Source organism: Symphalangus syndactylus, chromosome 13 (assembly GCF_028878055.3).
Source record: "Symphalangus syndactylus isolate Jambi chromosome 13, NHGRI_mSymSyn1-v2.1_pri, whole genome shotgun sequence".
Lineage (NCBI taxonomy): Eukaryota > Metazoa > Chordata > Mammalia > Primates > Hylobatidae > Symphalangus > Symphalangus syndactylus.
The window spans coordinates 115,512,333-115,533,000 of NC_072435.2; the positions used below are offsets into that span (position 1 = coordinate 115,512,333).

General features: G+C 42.5%; 1 protein-coding gene across 17 annotated transcripts in view; it reads right to left on the reverse strand.

Moving 5' to 3' along the window:
- Nucleotides 1–20,668, reverse strand: part of CIT (citron rho-interacting serine/threonine kinase) — a 191,867-nt gene that overhangs the window by 139,128 nt on the left and 32,071 nt on the right. For all 17 annotated transcript variants that reach the window (XM_055239770.2, XM_063614616.1, XM_063614612.1 and 14 more), the window contains exons 6-8: nt 9,529–9,671; nt 8,240–8,333; nt 731–934 (exon numbers count right to left, since the gene is read on the reverse strand). In XM_055239770.2, coding sequence (XP_055095745.1) covers nt 731–934; nt 8,240–8,333; nt 9,529–9,671 — 441 coding nt within the window. The remainder of the gene's footprint in view (nt 1–730; nt 935–8,239; nt 8,334–9,528; nt 9,672–20,668) is intronic.

A 20,668-nucleotide genomic window follows, 5' to 3' on the forward strand; every position in this document is an offset into this window, starting at 1 on the left:
ATCAAGATGCATTTATTTTATAATCAATAAAAATATTATAGACTCACTGGCAGCAGTTTTTCTTTCTTAGCAGTACATAAAATAATGGTGTAGTCTTATCATTACTGGCAGCTGAGATTCCACGAAATACAATTAATAAAATGTTTAGAATAGCCTTTGGCACAGAGTTAAGTGCCATATAAGTATTTGCTATTATTATTTTCCAGCACTGCTGAAACACTCATTCACACAATTTTTAAATAACATCTAACATTCTATAAACATTCATTCACACGATACGTATAAAATATTCATGCACACAATTTTTAAACAACATTCTATAAACATTCATTCACACAAATTTTTGTTTTTTTGTCTTGTTTTGTTTTGTTTTGTTTTTTAGACAGAGTCTCACTCTGCTGCCCAGGCTGCTGGAGTACAGTGGCGCAATCTTGGCTCACTGCAAGCTCTGCCTCCTGGGTTCATGCCATTCTCCTGCCTCAGCCTCCAGAGTAGCTGGGACTACAGACGCCCACCACCACAACTGGCTAATTTTTTTGTATTTTTTAGTAGAGATGGGGATTCACTGTGTTAGCCAGGATGGTCTCGATCTCCTGACCTCGTGATCCACCCGCCTCGGCCTCCCAAAGTGCTGGGATTACAGGCGTGAGCCACCACGCCCAGCCTCATTCGCACAATTTTTAAATAATGTTTCTCAATATGACTTCGAAATCTTCTAAGGACTCTTTACCTGGAAATTCATGATGTTATTGAAGGTTCTGGCAGAGGTTCCCTCTGCGAAGGGGGATCTCCCATAAATCATCTCATAGGCAATCACGCCCACTGACCACCAGTCACAGTCCAGGCCGTAGGTGCCTTTTCCGTCCCCGTTCATCACAGTCAGCACTTCAGGAGCCATGTAATCTGGGGTCCCAATCGGGAGTTTGGCATTCACCTAGAATCCCATCAATAAAACGAATACAGCAAACTTTCAATTATCCTCAAGTAGACTGCCAACAGCCACATTTCAGACACAAGCTGATTTGCCACTGATTACTATTCTCCCAGGCACTTAAACCAGCTGTCAAGTGGCACACTGTCAGGAAACGCAAACGCTTTACTAATTAAAAAAAAAAAAAAAAAAGCACACAGCATATAACGCAATTCAAGGGCAAAAGGGCAAGAGTTGTTGATGATATACATACACCCTTTGGTTATACGAATGAGAGTTGGATATACCGGGAATGGAAAATGTCTTTCCTAATACAAGTTATTGATATGATAGAACTTCTCTTATGATAACAGCAAAATGATAATAAATTCTAAAAATGAATCTAAAAGATCAACCTAACCACTACTAGAAAACTGGTGGTTGGCCAGGTGGCCCATGCCTGTAATCCCAACACTTTGGGAGGCCAAGGTGGGTGGATCATTTGAGGCCAGGAGTTTGAGACCAGCATGGCCAACATGGTGAAGCCCCATCTCTACTAAAAATACAAAAATTAGTCAGGCATGGTGGTGCAAACCTGTGGTCCCAGCTACTCGGGAGGCTGAGGCACAAGAATCGCTTGAACCTGGGAGGTGGAGGTTGCAGTGAGCCAAGATTGTGTCATCACACTCCAGCCTGGGTGACAGCGAGACTGTAAGAAAAGAAAAGAAGAAAGAGAAGAGAAGAGAAGAGGAGAGAAGAGAAGAGAAGAGAAGAGAAGAGAAGAGAAGAGAAGAGAACAGAACAGAACAGAATTGGTGGCTAACTGGCAATATAATATTACAAATCTCAAGTTCAAAAATTTGGAAAACTGCCTTTGGAATTAACGTTCCTACTTCAACCCACCCGCAGGGCAAGACATGATAATTAACTTCCACCCAGGGCCCAAGGTTAATGAGTTCCTTTTCCTCACCCCTAACCCTTGTTCCTGTGATTCCCTCCCACACTGTTCAGAAACCCAGGGGCTTATAATCCAATGGCACCCAAGCACTTGACCTTGGCAAAGAAAGATTAGGACAATACAGGAGGGCATTTTATAAAGCTAAATGTAACCCATTTAAAGGACTGTCCTTTTTTTCTGAGAATTTGTCCTTCTGACTTTTTTAGTGTTTAAATGTCCTTTGTTTCTTGATATGCTATTGATGAAAGAAGTAGGCTTTCTTCCCCTCATACCCACCCCTGTCTAGGCAGCCTAGTAAGCTGGCAACCCCTTTGGTCTTCAAAATTATTTTGACGTTGTACTGAGCCATGAAATTTGAAGTCTAAAGATTCCTTCTCTAATTTTTCTCCCCATCAAAACAGAGAGGCCCTGATTTTAGTTATATAGTGTGTTGACCAGCTGTCCCATAACTCTATATCATAATGGGCTTCTCTCAGGTCAGCAGTTATATGGTACAAAAGAACTTTTTCCTCACTAAACGATGGTAAATGCCCCTGAGTAAGGCAAGCGATTTTGTGGGTAAGTCCACATACCTTGAAGGCTGGGCTTTACATCAAGAAAGTAAATTTGCTTTGCTTTAACTGGGTGTGGAGAGGAAAGTGAATGTTTAGTGAGGACATGATGAGGTCTCCTCTCCCCGGGGCTGATTCTGGATGAAGCTCTTCCAGCCTGTAACTTGAATCTCATCCATTCCTCTGCCATGAGACTTTCTCATTATATGAAACAGACCTATTCTTCCCTCTCCTCTCTTTTCACCCCTTCCCTTGGGCCCACACTCTGATATAGGTTTTTCCAAGCCCTAAACCCAGAAAGCAGTGTCATACAATCATTCCTGACATGGACTGTCCACTGGTTTGGGCAATAAAACTTCCACTGTAAGTGCCCCTTCAAGAAAGCCAGATGGTCACACCATCCAAAACCCACAGGCAGGCTTGGCTTGATGGACAGAAGGGGAGACAAAGGGGAAAATATTTGACCTAAGACAAAACCACAGGGTTACTTAAGCTTGAAGAACTGAAAGTAGCTTAAGTCAAGGAGAAGCCTTAATATGTTGGGAAATCTGGGCTGATTCTGTTTTTTAATATGTATGTAAATATTAAAGAGCTCAGCACAGGTTAGAATTAAACTAAAGGGTTTTAGTTAAAATGCACTGACAATAACCAATAGATTTTTTTTTTTTCTAGATGGAGTCTCGCTCTGTCGCCAGGCTGGAGTGCAGTGGTGCGATCTCAGCTCACTGCAACCTCCATCTCCCAGGTTCAAGCAATTCTCTTGCCTCAGCCTCTCGAGTAGCTGGGACTACAGGTGCGTGCCACCACACCCAGATAATTTTTGTATTTTTAGTAGAGACGGGGTTTCACTATGTTTGGCCAGGATGGTCTCGATCTCTTGACCTCGTGATCCACCCATCTCAGCCTCCCAAAGTGCTAGGATTACAAGTGTGAGCCACGGAGCCTGGCCGCAGTAGATATTTTTTAGATAACAAAACAAGAGAAGGAAAACCGTACCATCTTGATTTGACTAGGTAATGAAAATGCTACTATATTATTGATTAAATACTTATCCTTTATGTCTAATTACCTTGCAGGACCTAACTACACAATTGTTGAATACGTACCATTTGCACTTACTGGATTTTGTTTTATTGCCACAGACTGTTCGGGAATATTCAGTTCTCCTTATTTGCAGCTCACAGGGCACAGTCACTTGTTCACAACCAAAGAGTTGCAAAAACAGAATTGACTGGGGCGTGTTTCTCAGGATGACCCAGCCAAACAGTATGAATTGCCAATGCCTCATTTTCAAACTAATGATAAGACTTATCAAAGAAAGATAATTCCCCAACTAATTTTTGCCCCCTAACAGATACATGATTATACACATTTATGCACAATCATTTTCTAAATTTTATTAATTTGTACTAGAAAGCTATGAAGGGAAAAATACCAACTGGCTTCCTCTTAAGTGCATAATAGTGATTAGCAAAGGCATTATTCTTTGTTAATTAACAAATCTCTAAGTGCATAATAGTAATTAACAAAGGTTTTCAATGACAGTTAATGACTGCTAAGTTCCCATTAGTCACTGACCCCAAGCACATTAAACCTGTTCAACACATAATCTCACATGTCCTGATTATGATTTTGCAATATGCTTTCACTCTCCTCTGGTGGCAATTCAGCCAGCTAATCTGGGTGAGATATTAAAAGTGAACCTGTAGTAGGGGCCCAGCCTGCCTGCAGGAGGACACTATCTGATAGGGCCCAAGTACTACTTAACTTAGTTAATTTTTTTTGTTTGTTTTAAAGACTGTTGCTCTGTTGCCCAGGCTAGAGAGCAGTGGCGCGATCTTAGCTCACTGCAACCTCCACCCACTGGGTTCAAGCAATTCTCCTGCCTCAGCCTCCTGAATAGCTGGGACTACAGGTGTGCACCACCACACCCAGCTAATTTTAAAAATTTTTTTTTAGTAGAGACAGGGTTTCACCATGTTGGCCAGGCTGGTCTCAAACTCCTGACCTCAGGTGATCCGCTCGCCTCGGCCTCCCAAAGTGCTGGGATTACAGGCATGTGCCACCACTCCTGGCCAACTTAGTTAATTTTTACTGTATTAACAGGGAAGAAAATAAACAAGTTCAGAAGACTATATGAGAATGACTAGGGGACAGAAGAGTCTGCCATATTTTGGGAGAAAGGGGGAGAAGGAAAAGGAAGGAAGGAAGGAAGGAAGGAAGGAAGGAAGGAAGGAAGGAAGGAAGGAAGGAAGGAAAGAAGGGGAGAAGAACTGAAAGAGGCAGAGAGGGAGGGAGAAAGAAAAGAGTTAGCTTAGCAGATTCTTTTACTAACAAAAAGCAGATGAGGAAGAAAGAAAACCAATGTCTTCCTCCTCCTAACCCCTTTCCATAAAATGCTTCAACATGGTGAAACCCCATCTCTACTAAAATACAAAAATTAGCCAGGCATGGTTGCGGGCACCTGTAATCCCAGCTACTCGGGGAGCTGAGGCAAGAGAAACTCTTGAACCCAGGAGGCGGACGTTGCAGTGAGCCAAGGTCGCCCACTGCACTCCAGCCTGGGTGACAGAGCAAGACTCTGTCTTGAAAGAAAAGAAAGAAAGGAAGGAAGGGAAGGGGAGGGGAGGGGAAGGAAGGAAGGAAGGGAAGGGAAGGGAAGGGAAGGGAAGGGAAGGGAAGGGAAGGGAAGGGAAGGGAAGGGAAGGGAAGGGAAGGGAAGGGAAGGGAAGGGAAGGGAAGGGAAGGGAAGGGAAGGGAAGGGAAGGGAAGGGAAGGGAAGGGAAGGGAAGGGAAGGGCTTACACATAAAACTATTTAAACCTAACTTTACCCATCAAGTTGCCTAGGGCATGAGTATATACCTGCAGAAGCAGGGGGAAAAGGAGTTCTTACTATGTTGTTCCTCTTGTGGAAAATAAAGCTTTTCACTCCTACATAAATCTAAAAAAGGGCTATCTCTTGTGGGGTTGCAACTGCCAAATGGGGTTGATTATCACTTACTATGCTATATAATGTGGTTTATCTACAATCTCCTTACGACTGTTTTCATGAGAGCCGAATGAGACAGATTGGAACTCAGCTGTTCACCATTCTTTGAGATTCTAATAAAGTGAAGTGGGTGACCTAAGTCACACAGCAGGTCCTAGAGTCACTTGGCCCTGTGTTTACTAACAGAAAATACTCCAAAGCAACATTCTGAATGAGAAGCTTGAAATAAGACAATGGATAATGGAAAACTGAACAGATCTAAGATTCACAGGTATCCAAAATACGAAGATATTATGTGGGGGTGATAGGGAAGGGATTGATTGATTTGGGGTAAGTAATATACGGCAGTTCCAGTAAATGTGGATTATATTTTATATGGTATACTATGAGTACAGGCAACATTTAGAACCTACTTTAGGCCTACAGACATTTCATTTAAAGGAAATATGTTTAGCCCAACACCACTATTAAAAATATCCCCCCAAAAATTATAATTTTATATCCACACTTGACTTGATCTAGTGTGCAGATTATTGCTCTTCTATAACAAAAAGGACTTTGCACTTAATGCAAAAAATTCCTTCTTATCTGCTTGTCACGTTCCAACCCAAAAAGCTCAAGAGAAAAAGAGAGGCAATATTCTCAAGTGTGTAGTATTGAGTGTCATATCTCCTTGACCAAAATAATCAGAGATTGAGCCTTGTTGTGAAGGTTGTTACAATTATAACTGAAAAGGGCAGTTTGAGGCACTAAAAAATAGAAACTGGGAACCCTGTCTCTCCACCAAGAGCTCCGAAGAGAATGACCCCAGACACAGATAGGGTCTTATTCTTAATTCCTATTTATTTACCAAGCAGTAACTTTAGAACTTGATTAGTTTGCTGCAAACACATATTCCTGTCTAATTAATTAGCTTTCTGATGCTTCTCAACCTACTGCAGGCATGATCAACTAAGGGTTCTCAAACCCCACTTCCCCCAACCCTCCCATTCCAGGCACATCTGGCAATGTCTAGAGACATTTTTGGTTATCACAGCTGGAGCGGAGGGTGCTAATGGCATCTAGGAGGTAGGAGTCAGGGATGCAGCTAAACATCTTATACAGCGCATCCCCCACAACAAAGAATTATTCAGATCGAAATGTCCGTTGTGCTGAGGTTACACTGTCAATGTACCTATGCTTCAATTTATTTCTAAATCCATGATTTTTTTTTTAATTTCACGAATGCAGCATATAAATTTGTTTTAAGACAGGGTCTTGTTCTGTCACCCAGGCTGGAATGCAATGGTGCAAACATGGCTCATTGCAGCCTCAACCTCCTTGGCTCCAGTGATCCTCCTGTCTTGGTCTCCCATGTGGCTGGGACTACAAGCATGTACCACCATGTCTGGCTAATTTTTTGATTTTTTGTAGAGACTAGGTCTCATTTTGTTGCCCAGGCTGGTCTCGAACTCAAGCAATCCTCCCGCCTCGACCTCCCAACGTGCTGGGATTACAGGTGTGAGGCACTGCACCTGGCCCATATAAGTGTTTTAATCCTAAGTGATAAAACTGCATTATTTTAACTTTTTTTCTGTGCTTTATTCCACTAAATTTAATACCTAAGTTTTCATGCCTGTTTCTAAATTGTATATAATTTTTAAAACATAAAATGCTGTGTAGTTATAGCAATATAATCTAATTCTTAATGTAATGATCAAGTGAACAGATTACAAGAAAATAACCTGAAAAAAAGAATAGAGCTGAGGATGAGAAACTTTGACACGGGACAACATAGGGAACTTATTTTTCCAAGGGCCTGAACACCAAGAAAATTATCTCAAGGAGGTCTCAGGTCTGCAGAACAGACAGGCCAGATGCTAGAGAGCAAAAAGTTAATGCAACTCCAAGCCTTTTCTTAACATCAACCTAATAATATCCACTTTTCTGGAGGCAGTTTAAGAAAAAAAGAAAATTTTACATATTGTCCTTTATATAAAGGATTTAACTCTCAGACTGGGGGAGGCATTTTGAAGAGCAGCTTCTCTAACCTCTTAAATTATGCATTTTAACTAGCATCAGTTTTTTCTAGAGAAAGTATAAAAGACAAAGTTCCCAAGGATTTGTCTAGGTCACCAAGTGGCTCAGTTGTAAAATCAGCCTTAAAACCTAAGTCGATTTTCTCTTAGACCTATCCTTTTTTGCAGAGTTGACTTCCAAATTCATATTTTAGCACATACCAACTTTATTAGAAGATTTTTAAACTCTAATCTTTTTTTTACTTTGTCATCTTTTTCCTAAAGTAGTCTCACTTTTGATCTCAGTAGCTACCCTCCTGCCGTCCTACTTAGCATGTGGAATACAGTTTAATTTCTACCAAAGATCCAAGACTTAAAAATGATATTTTGAGCACTTGGTTCTTAACACTTAAGGGTATTTGGTTCAAATGCTCCAGTGATTAATTTCAATTTTGCTGCACAGGAAATAGAGGATTTGACATACAGGAGTTTCCATTTCATTGAAATATTTTAAAGCAAAAAAGATAATATAACAAAAGACAGTCTATAACAGGCAAGAAAAATGAAGAGAGAAACAAAATTAGCATTTTCCTTTATTTCTAACCAAACTATAAGAATGCTCCTAAAAATGTCCTGTAGGGTATTAACAGGCACTATACATAAAAAGGTGGCACTGTCTGGGAAATAGTTCTGTGTCCCTGTCCCCATCCCCATACACTGCCAAAGGCTCCAAAACATTGTTCACCATTTTATCCCAACACTTCCCAAACTTAGGAGGACCAAGAATACTTTTTAGTATAAACTCTATTAAGCTATCTTATTCCATTTTTTACCATCTTGTTTGAGTTCATTTTCGCGGCGGATCCAAAATCCACCAGCTTGATGTGTCCTGTGCGGTCAATGAGAATGTTCTCAGGCTTGATGTCTCTGTAAGAAAATCAGGACCATGAATTGCCTCCTCCATCCCAATCAGCAAGCAACTGCTAACCTAGAATCTCAATTGAGCCAAAAATCTTTGTTTATGTATTCTGTTATATAGACCTCCTCTATTGGTGGATATAAATGATTAGCATATATTTTGCAAAACGAATTTAACCAAAAGGAAGGAAGAGAGGGATGGAGGGAGGGGGAAAGAGAAAGAGGGAGAGAGGGAGAGAGGAAGGATAGGAGGAAAAGAAAAGAAAGAGAAATGAAACACATATTATTCAATGGATTATTTCTCCTAGAGACACACATTTCACATTAGGAAAACTAAGGCCAAAAGGAGCTATGAAATTTTCCCAAGGTCATGTAGCTAGCCAATGGAAAAGCTGAGACTCTATCTCAAATTTTGTGATTCCTGGCCTAACAATCATTGTATTCCCACAACATTCTCAGATGTATACAAAACATCAGATGAATGAAGACATGAAGAATCACTAATCAACTGAGGATTTTGTAAGCCAGGCATGGTGACTCATGCCTGTAATCCCAGAACTTTGGGAGGCCAAGGTGGGTGGATCACATGGTCAGGAGATCGAGATCATCCTGGCCAACCTGGTGAAACCCCGTCTCTACTAAAAATACAAAAATTAACTGGGCGTGGGGGCACATGCCTGTAATCCCAGCTACTTGGGAGGCTGAGGCAGGAGAATCACTTGAACCCAGGAGGCAGAGGTTGCAGTGAGCCAAGATGGTGCCATTGCACTCCAGCCTGGCAACAGAGCTAGACTGTGTCTCAAAAAAGAAAAAAAAAATTGTAAATTCTAACGGGCACAGTTAGAGAAGTACATACACTACTATGTGGTATGACATTTCCTTCTGCAAACCAAATTCAGTTCTTTTATCATATAACCCAAAGAACCCATGCAAGAGTTCCCAGTCTTATTTAGCTACACTAACAGATCTTACTAGCTAACTTGAGCACATTACAATCCTAGATCTATTGCACTGCTGGATAGGCAAGCTGAAATGTCCTCCATTTTGGAAAGTTTGCTTTCAGCCAGTTATTGGTAGACTGACTAAAAATTGGATGGGGCATTATCTTGATCCTGAAATCATTCATCCACTCATTTCCATGCAGGAACTCTTATGCGACACAGGAAAATCCTCAGCATAAAAATGCTACCAGAGTCTCACTTACCGATGCACGTATCCCATCAGATGAACGCTGTGAACAGCCAAAATCAGCTCAGCTAGGTAAAACTGAATCAGATTCTCATCTAACTGGTCCTCATATCTATTCAAAAGTGACAGCAAGTCCCCTCCAGGCTGATATTCCATGACCTGTATAGAATGCCAAAGTTATTAATTCTTCACACACCCAAAAATAGGGAATGCCTCAATTAGATCCTCAAAGATCACCTGATGTGTTATAATAACAAGGTCTCCACAAAGCAAAGAAGATGTGTAATGCACACTGTAAGTCACATAGGATGAAGTCCCTGCCCTAAGGAAATTACATCTGTAACCCAGGGGCATCAATATAATGAAAGACTAGTCCCAGACACCATGCACAGTGTTTGCAAGGCAAGCTTGAAAAGTTGAATTAAATCCACCCACTTCCCCACCCACAAGCTGACACCCCAGACATTCCCTAGGATTAGGTACAGTGTAGACGGATATTCCTAGAGGGCAACCACTCTCTTATATCCTTTCTGTATTCCCCTCAGCACCCAGCAGAATACAGAAGGCTTGCAATAAATGTGATACAATCTTTTCCTTTTATAGTCAGCGTGGAAGGCAACTGACAGCCTCTATTCAAAATTTAAATGTGAAAATATCCCCTTTGACCTAGTAATTCCACTTCTAACAATTTACTTTACAGGTACTTACAATAGTTTGCAGATAAATAGAAAGATAAATAGATTCTTTGCAGTATTGTTTGTAACAGGGGAAAAAACCATGGAAATCATTCAGCTATCCATCAGTTAGAGACTGGCTAAAATATGACATATGCAAACAATGGGATAAGACAAAGATATTAAAAACAAACAGATTCCATTTATTCATACTGCCATGGAAAATTGTCCACGACAATATAAAGTGAAATCTTATAAAGAATAAAGTACAACCCCTTTTTTGTAATAAATAAGGAATTATTACATGTGTTGGTACATACACAGGAAAAAAATCTTGAAGAAGAATATGAAGCCTCAAGTAAAATGTTTTATTAGCAAAAAGAAAGTCTTCTACCCCAAGGAACTGAAATCCTTTCTCCTTTTGATGATAAACAGGTGTGATATTCCTGAGTCCCTAGGTGGCCATAAGGCCAGTTAGCCTTGGTGGCTTCAGCCTCCTGCTGGTGACTTCACCTCTCTGCCTTTCAGTTTCATCCTCTCTAAAACAGGGATAAGACTAATCCCCTTGCAGTGCTGTGTGAGGATTAAGTAAGACAAGGTCCTCGGAGGGCCTGGCACAGTGCCTGGCACCAACAAGAAGTCTTCACCTACCATTCAATTCCCATCCTTCCCCCCCCCCCACTTTACTGCATGATCCTTTCTGCTCTGGCCAGCAAAAAGAACCCATTTAGACAATCGCTGTAGCCATGTTAACCCTTATTGAGTTCTCCTGTCCTTCGCCCTGATTTCCCATTTTATTAGCCATGCTATAAATGTCTTGGAAGTTGTCTCATATGCTTTCTGGGAAAAAGGCAAGATCTGAATATACTTCTTAAAAAAAACACTAAATCTCACAAACTACTGCATTCCAAAAGCCAACTCGGGGATGTGAATTCTCACCATCATCCTCCAAACTCCTGCTTGCTTTTAGTCCAGAATTAGAAGAAAGCTCTAGACAAGTCAGAAGTAGAGCATCTGCACAGAGCCCCAAAGGCCTCAGGCTGGTCCAGTAAAATCTCCAGGAAGCGTGTCCAGCACCAAGGCAACCCCAAACCAGAGACCCCTGGAGAAGCCAGTGACTCGCGCATCCTCCCCGGGGGCTCCTTCTAACCTGAGAATCTACTCCATTCACATGGTTTCTGACAACAGCAGACATTAAGCCAGACACTGGACAATTGCATTTGAAGAGTAAGGTTCCATTTGTACAACAATTGCTGAAAAAATTTTTATTTATGGGCCGGGCACAGTGGCTTATGCCTGTAATCCCAGCACTTTGGGAGGCCGAGGAGGGCAGACCACGAGGTCAAGAGATCGAGACCACCCTCGCCAACATGGTGAAGCCCTGTCTTTACTAAAAATACAAAAATTAGCTGGGCATGGTGGTGCATGCCTGTAGTCCCAGCTACTCGGGAGGCTGAGGCAGGAGAATCCCTTGAACCCGGGAGGCAAAGGTTGCAGTGAGCCAAGATCACGCCACTGCACTCCAGCCTGGCAACAGAGCAAGACTCCATCTCAAAAAAAAAAAAAAAAAAAAGATTTATGAACAAGAGGAACACTTAGAAGGGGGCAGCACCTAACATACACACTTTCTTTCCCCCAAGTTCCTAGCAGACATTAGTTACTCACCCCAGTCCTCGAGGAGCCCACAGGAGCCACCTGGCTGCCTGTAGCTCACCCACTCATCCCAACCTGGTTCTCCACAGGCCCTGGGTATGTGGGTGAATGCTAATTTATGTCTGTTTTAAATATATATTTTAAAATATATATTGACATTAAAAAGGTCTTAAATATCCAAAAAAAGAAAAAGGAAAGAAATTCACAGATAATAACAGAAGTACTTATACTTTTAGTACTGAAATGTCTTAAAATAAGAACAATGCATATTTATGACGACACATCACAGTTATAAATTTCCTATGGCTGTATTAAAGATGTGAAAAAAAACAGTATGGCTTGTAAGTTTAAGGCTGAGAAAGTCATATGCATAGCAGGGCAGCCACCGGCAACTCAGTGACAAACTGAACACAACTTAGTATTTGGCAGCTACTCCAGACATTCCATTTGCAATGACCAGTAAAATAGTTCAGAAAACAAGAGCCACCTTGTAAAGTGGCAAAAAGACATGTATTCTTTGCTTCCATTCAGAAGATCCAACTTCCTGAACTGAAAATCCCCTCCCAAATCAGATCAGTCTAAGAGTGGAACAACTTCCCATTTCTTCAAAACCAGGGTTGATTGAGAAAACAAGCAACAAAAATTACAACAGCTGCTACACAGCATGCTTCACACGAGGCCAAAACAGACACACTCAATGACAAACCTCTAAATAGACTGGGTTCTTATCAAAGATGCTAATCAAACTTGACCCACCAACACTATTCCAGGTTACCACACCAAAGATTCCAACAGTGCACCATTAGGAGAATGTAATCCAGACATTTACTGAGTAAATGTGGCTATCCCAAGATGTTACCCATATCCCAAAACTATACTACTGGGGTATAGCTGCTCATTCTAGTATGAATGGAGCCCATGGGGAAGATGGCTTGTGTGTGGCCAACCAAGGCTTATTCAATCATCATGCTGTTATAGCTTAAAGATACAATAAAGACCCAGGACTTGAGTGCTTTCAGAAAATACGTTTGGATTGTTAAAATGGTACCAAGAGGTTCCAAAAGCATCATCTAAAGTAACAAACTGGGAGTCTTCGAGTCTTCTTATCAGGTGACTTGCTGTGAACCAAAGAACAGGGTGAGCAGAAAACGATGAAGAAGTTAAGGACCAAGTCGCCATCCAGGTTGTGACCGAGAGTCCATTCACAGCATCTGGTTTTGTCCAAAAATGTAACTCTGTCCCTGACTTTTACTCTTCAGGGATGCCCAGTAAGGCACTGATTCTAAAAACCAGGATAGCCTTGGCTTCTACCCCAAGACAACTGTAGGTCCTCTAGGTTAGAACTTCCCAAGCCTGATTGTCCATCAGAATCACCAGAAGTGCTTCTTAAAAATAAGACAAGCCAGGCATGATGGCTCATGCCTATCCTAGCCCTTTGGGAGGCTGAGGCAGTACAATCGCTTGAGGCCAGGAGTTTTGAGACCAGCTTGGGCAACAAAGTGAGACCCCACCTGTAATAAAAATTAAAAATTTAAAAGAAAATAAAATAGACTCATCTTAATCAATATTTGAGTGCCTATCATGTGCCAGCCACTATTCTAGATATTAGGGAAACAGCAGTGAATAAAACAGAAAAAATCCCTGCCTCCATACAGCTGACGTTCTGGTATAATGAAAAATAGTTTTGTTTTTTGGGTTTTTTTTTTCTTGAGACGGAGTCTCACTCTGTTGCTCAGGCTGGAGTGCAGTGCCATGATCTCGGCTCACTGCACCTCTGCCTCCTGGGTTCAAGCGATTCTCCTGCCTCAGCTTCCCGAGTAGCTGGGACTACAGGCACATGCCACCACGCCCAGCTAATTTTTGTATTTTTAGTAGAGACGGGATTTCATCATGTTGGCCAGGCTGGTCTCGAACTCCTGACCTCAAGTGATCCACCCGCCTCCATCTCCCAATGTGCTGGGATTACAGGTGTGAGCCACTGCGCCCAGCAAGAATTTTAAAATAATAATAATAAGCAGTATAGTAAGGTAAAGCATATCTCTTTCCTATCCCAACCACTTAGGGAGCTTAAAGGATTCCAGGGAATAACCCCAGACTTCATGGATCACATTCCATGGGCGGGACCCAGGAATCTACAGTTTTAAGGAGCTACTGGAGTGATTCAGATGCAGCTAGCCCAGCACTGTGTTGGGACCCACTGCTGAGGAGGCTGTGGAACCAATATGGCTCCCTACTCCAAGTGAATTAAAAGTTTCCATAGCAGCAATGCCCTTGATGAAACATGGCTTTCATAGAGCCATCACCTCTGCTGCGTATATGTTTTTCAGTGGCTACCTGGAGCCTTTCTGCATATCAAGACAAGATCACTGACAACAAAGGGCTAGAAAATAACCAGTCCATCAGCACTGAAGCCAATGATCTTCCCTCCTTGCAAGAACTGGAGATGTCTCCTGAACACACAATGAGCAGCTGCAGGTCACCCAAATGAGGATCACCAAGGCATAGTAATCAAACCCTGGGGGCACAGGAGGAGGAAAGAATCCTAGAGTGAAACAGCCCAAAACAATGTGGCAACCCCGCTGATGGCAGAAAAAGCACAGCAGCTGACAGACGAGCCTGGTTTGGAGCTATAATGGACTTGCTCTTTTAAAGCAAAGACTTTCAGGCCAACAGAGACAGACCCTTCTGATGGCAGCAGCTGCAGATGCTAATTAAAGGGCAAATCTCACATGTGTTCAGTTTGGAAGTAGCGGCTGCTTCTCTGTTGGTGTTTGCATCCATACCCCAGTACTAGGAAGGCAATTTCCATCCATTGTGTTGCATTTGAAATGAAGGACAAATGTGTGTGTGCACACGTGCACACACACATATACAATGAACCCACGTGCATGCTTGCCTATGTGGGGATGGGGTGAATATTGAACAGTTCTTTATACTCTATTCCAATTCACATAGGGCATTAGAGGCATGCTGTGCTAGCCACCTCTTAGAAATGTCTCCTTGAAATGTTTGCACGCTCAGCACAACTGAAAGTGCCATGAAAATGTAATGACGCTGGCGACATCATTATCCGCTTTGCCCAATGTTCCTGATCTTTGGCATGAGGGAGGAGAGAACGGGTCCTCAAAGCAGAGTGGCCTCTGAGCAGAGTGGCCCCGATACTATTCTTCTTGAGAATAAAAACTCTGTTATTTTCTTCTTGGTCAAAGTGACCAAGAGAAAAAGAGAGAAGCCCCTTTATCTTAGAAAACATGAAACCCAGCCTGTTTCATCCATCTATGCGAAAATCCTCTTTGAGTACTGAATCATCCAGAGTCTTGCCAAGAAACAGACAGGACACGCAAACCAGGGAATTGAGGACATTCATTAGGGAAGGGGTTATTTACAAAGGTTCGGGTTAGGAGAAGAAAAATAAACTTGGGATGATGAAGCACCCCAGGGCTAGCAACAGAAGGGGACCAGATACCATGCCTGGGCCTGAAAGAGAAAGGACAGGGATTTCAGATGTGTATACTATCACTGAAGGGACAAAAGGAAGAAGCTATAACGAGCAACTAACTATAGCTACAGCTATAGGACAATGGTTCTCAAAATGAGGTCCCTACACCAGCAGCAGCATTACCTGGAAACTAGTTAGAAATGCAAAGTCTTGGCCAAGTGCAGTGGCTCATGCCAGGAATGCCGGCATTTGGGGAGGCTGAAGCAGGAGGATCGCTTCAGCCCAGGAATTCAAGACCAGCCTGAGCAACACAGTGAGACCCCCATCTTTAAAAAAATTAAAAAGGTGGTAGGGCATGGTAGTATATGCCCTGGGAGGTGGGAGGACGGCTTGAGCCCGGGAGTTTGAGGCTACAGTGAGCTACGATCGTGCCACTGCACTCCAGCTTGGATGACACAGTAAGACTCTGTCTCGAAAAAAGAAGAAGAAATGCAAATTATTGGGCCCCACCACAGACCTACTGAATCAGAAACTCTGGGGATGGGGCCAAGCAAGCTGGGACAACATAATTAAATTGTGGCTCCTAAAATGGTAAAAGTGTAAATGCACTCACTTGAAACATGCCTCAAAACACCAGAATAAAAAAAAAACAACTATTTCAAAGGCACAGAAAACTCAAAGAACCTCCCAAAGGCAACAATACACTCAGCAATTGAATTGAAGTCAATAAGAGGAATTAATATCTCATTTCACCAATAAGAAAATTGAAGCCGAAAAGGCCAGTGACTCTGGAGAGACCAAACAAGGAAAGGTAATAAAACAAGAACCAATATTCTAAGTCACAGCCTCATTCTGATGGGCAGCTGGTTTCCAAACCCTGGCTTCAGAAGCAGCAGCATGTGAACAGGCCTGGTGAGTTTTGAGACATGCCTGAAAAATCAGATAATCTTAGCTGAGAGATCAAAACAGCACATGTCTCACTGTCAAAACTATCATAAGCTGCCACATTTCACTAAAGTAAACAATGAAGTTGTGTTCATTAACTCCCTCCAGATTCCCAATGACAGCATAGGCTGCTATTCATGAAAGCCTAGAAACAGCCCACTTTCAAATTGTTCCTATATAGGAAACAAACGCTGCCCATAAAATTACACAGGTGTGGGTTGAAAGCAAGATAAGAAATATAAAGAACTCATCCCAAGCAGGGCATCCTAGTAGCAGTGGTTTCAGATCCAGAAGTATAATGCCTTGAGTAAGAATATGGAAGGTGAAACTACAGGCCTGGCTTCAAAGCTTAGCTGTACCTTGTATCACCTACAAAAGCAGCTGTTTATTTAGCTTTTTTTTTTTTTTTTTGAGATGGAGTCTTGCTCTGTCGCCCAGGCTGGAGTGCAGTGGCGCCATCTTGGCTCACTGCAACCTCTGCCTTCCAGGTTCAAGCAATTCTCCTGCCTCAACCTCTGGAGTAGCTCGGATTACAGGTGCCCGCCACAATGCCTGGCTAATTTCTGTATTTTTAGCAGAGACAGGGCTTCACCATGTTGGCCAGGCTGGTCTCGAACTCCTGATCTCAAGTGATCCACTAGCCTCGGCCTCCCAAAGTGCTGAAATTACATGTATGAGCCACCGTGCCCAGCCAAAAGCAGCTGTTTTAGCCTCTGTGACAGATTATTAATTGTGCCCCAAATCCATCCTTCCCCAAATCCATCCTTCCCATTCTTCCAGTAATAAGAATTTTAGCTTGACAGAGGCTACACCGCCGACAGTAAATTCCCAGTCTCCTGAGCAGCTAGATGTGCAGTCACATGACTGCGTTCTGGCCCAGAAAATGTGAGAGGAAATGATGTGTCCAACTTCCACATCCATCTATAGAAAAAGAATTTGCTTACTCTGAATTTCTGTTCTTTTTTCCTACCAGCCAGCTGGAACAGAGACAGGAAATGGCCCAACTTCAGCCATGTAAATGAAGACAACATCCTAAGGAAGGGGGGAGTCACAACATGGAAGGAACCTGGGTCCCTGAATTAACACATACAGCAGAGCTGCTCTACCAGCCTGGGTTGTACATTAGAGTCTCTTTGATACAGCAGCTAAGCATGTACCTTAGCTAATACATCTCTACATGCAACCAGGGAAAAACATTTGGAGTGAACACAAGGAAGTCATTGTAAGGTTACAGCATGGAAAAGAAGTTCATGAGTCAATTGCAGGCTCAGAGCAAGGGTAATCTGAAGAAAACCACAGTAGGAAAAACATCAGCACAAATAATTTAGACAAAACAATACTGGCAGGGCGCAGTGATTCATGCCTGTAATCCCAACACTTTGAGACGCCAAGACAGGCGGATTATGAGGTCAAGGGTTTGAGACCAGCCTGACCAATATGGTGAAACCCTGTCTCTACTAAAAATACAAAAATTAGCCAGGCGTGGTGGCATGCACCTGTAATCCCAGCTACTCAGGAGGCTGAGGCAGCAGAATCACTTGAACCCAGGAGGTAGAGGTTGCACTGAGCTGAGATCATGCCACTGCACTCCAGCCTGGGTGACAGAGCGAGACTCCATCTCAAAAAAAAAAAAAAAAAAAAAAAAAAAAAAAAAATACTACAAGTAGTGGGATGCAAAACTATGTGCTCTTTGTGAAGATCAGCTCCTTCATGGAAGGACACTGATGAAGGCATCTGTTATGCAGAATTGAACAGATTTCTTCACGAACCAGGTCAACAGAGCACTGTTTCCATGAGCCACATGCAGAATACAGGACTAGCTTTGTTATATAGAACCAGACATTATGACAGTTTGCGACAATTTTCTATAGACCAGAGAAGAGTAAGCCACATTCACTGGTATGTCACCACAAATGGGAAATTTTTAACCATCAAAATGCAAAAGAACTCAAGTTCAATTTCCTTGCACTGCATTCCAAATTTTGAAAATCCCACTGAGTCTATTTTGAATTACACACGTTAAAGAAAATAACTCCACTGAGAATATAATGCAAGTTCTGTAATACAATAAGTAAATTTGAATGTACATCAAATTTCTATGAAATTAATCACACATTCATCCAATAAATATTGCTTAAGCATTGACTTGGTAAAGCTCTACTCTCCCTTTATGGATGAAGTAGCCTAGTGGGACAGACCAGCACCCACTCATGAAGGAGAAGTACAGGGTGCAATGAGCATACAGTCAAAAGGCACCATTCCAGAAGTATAGGGTCTAGGAGGGGCTTCTGGAAGAAGTGAAATCTGATCCAACCCAGAAAGAGAAAGAGGAGTTAGCAAGGTGAACAGGGAAAGAGTGAACAGCATGGAAAAAGGTCAGAGGCAAGGTCAAAGAACGAAAGGAAGTTCAGGATGGATGTAAGGAAGAAAGAGAGAAACAGTAAGTGACAAGGCTGGGGGCGAGTGCAAGAAAGGCCGGGTAAGTCATGTGGAAGAGTCTGGACTTCATCCAGAGGACAGCAGGGAGTCTTGAAGGGTTTCAATAGCGGGCTGACTTGGCTGCAGTATGTGGAAGACCTGGGAGGAGGGCCAGACAGATGGCAGGGAGAATACTTCAGAGGTTATCACAGTAATTCAGGGTAGAGAAGATGGATGCCTGAAACCCACACAGCAGAGGCAAGACTGGAGAGAAGAGACAGCCAGGAGGGATATAACCATAGGAGGTAGAATCCTGTTGTTTTTTTCATTGATTTAAAATGTATCTTCAGGGCCAGGCACGGTGGCTCACGCCTGTAATTCCAGCACTTTGGGAGGCCAAGGAGGGCGGATCACAAGGTCAGGAGTTCGAGAACAGCCTGGTCAACATAGTGAAACCCCGTCTCTACTAAAAAGACAAAAATTAGCTGGGCATGGTGGTGCACGCCTGTAATCCCAGCTACTCAGGAGGCTGAGGCAGAAGAATTGCTTGAACCCAGGAGGCAGAGGTTGCAGTGAGCTGAGATCGCGCCACTGCACTCCAGCCTGGGCAAAGCAAGACTCTGTCTCAAAAAAAATTAATGTTCAACTGCCAGGGGAGCATGATATGTTAAGTTTCTCCAAACTTCAAAGGTTTGTTGATATAAAAGTGGCCAATAGATAGGATGGAATTTCAGGACTGTACGGAACCGATATAAATCTAGGATCCCTTTATCTTGAAGCAGAATGGGCTTCCAGATTCAGAATTTTTCAGATTTTAGAAAGGTAAAGGTAAAGTGGTACATACACTTTTTTTTTTTTTTTTTTTTTGAGACAGATTCTTGCTCTGTCGCTCAGGCTGGAGTGCAGTGGCATGACCTTGGCTCATTGCAACCTCCACCTCCTGGGTTCAAGTGATTCTCCTGCCTCAGCCTAAGGAGTAGCTGGGATTACAGGTGCCCACCATCACGCCTGGCTAATTTTTGTATTCTTAGTAGAGATGGGGTTTCACCATGTTGGCCAGGCTGGGCTTGAACTCCTGAACTCAGGTTATCCGCTTGTCTCGGCCTCCCAAAGTGCCGGGGTTACAGGTGTGAGCCACCGCGCCCAGCCATACCTACACTTTATATTATGTAACACCCTCAGTAGGGTCTGGGACATCACCTTGTAATCAAACACACTCATAATTTTATAGCAAAATGGGAAGTCACACTAAAGGTAATGAATAAAGACTAAAAAGAGCCTTAAGAGAGCTTGGATCAAGTTTTGCCAAAAACGGAGTTCAAATCAGGTTTTGCTGATAAACAAGTAACAAAAGAATTTGAGGTCATTCAGAACTCTAGGTATTTCAGAATTACAGATAAGGGATGGGAGACATATGATCATATCTTAATTTCCATGCTAAGTTTGAGCTTTTATATGAAAACTATACCCTTAGCAAGCATGTTACTCTAAAGCAACAAAGTACTTGAGAAGAAAATGGAGACAAGAAAATATTAATAATTACAAAATCCCATCAGTAATACCCAACTGAGCTACAAAACAAGGGAGTAAAATGTCATTGACCCAAGTAGCAATGTGCTGAGGCAACCAGAACTCCAAAAAACAGCTGCATTAAGAACCCTCCTAGGCTGGGCATGGTGGCTCACGCCTGTAATCCCAGCACTTTGGAAGTCCGAAGCAGGCAGATCATGAGGTCAGAAGATCAAGACCATCCTGGCTAACACGGTGAAACCCTGTCTCTACTAAAAATACAAAAAATTAAACGAACATGGTGGCACATGCCTGTAATCTCAGCTACTCCAGAGGCTGAGGCAGAAGAATCACTTGAACCCAGGAGGTGGAGGTTGCACTGAGCCGAGATTGCACCACTGGCGACAGAGCGAGACTCCGTCTCAAAAAAAAAAACAAAAAACAAAAACAAAAACAAAACAACCTTCCATCTTGCAAGACGGCGGATGGAAAAGCTGAGTAGAAGCTAAGGATGCCAA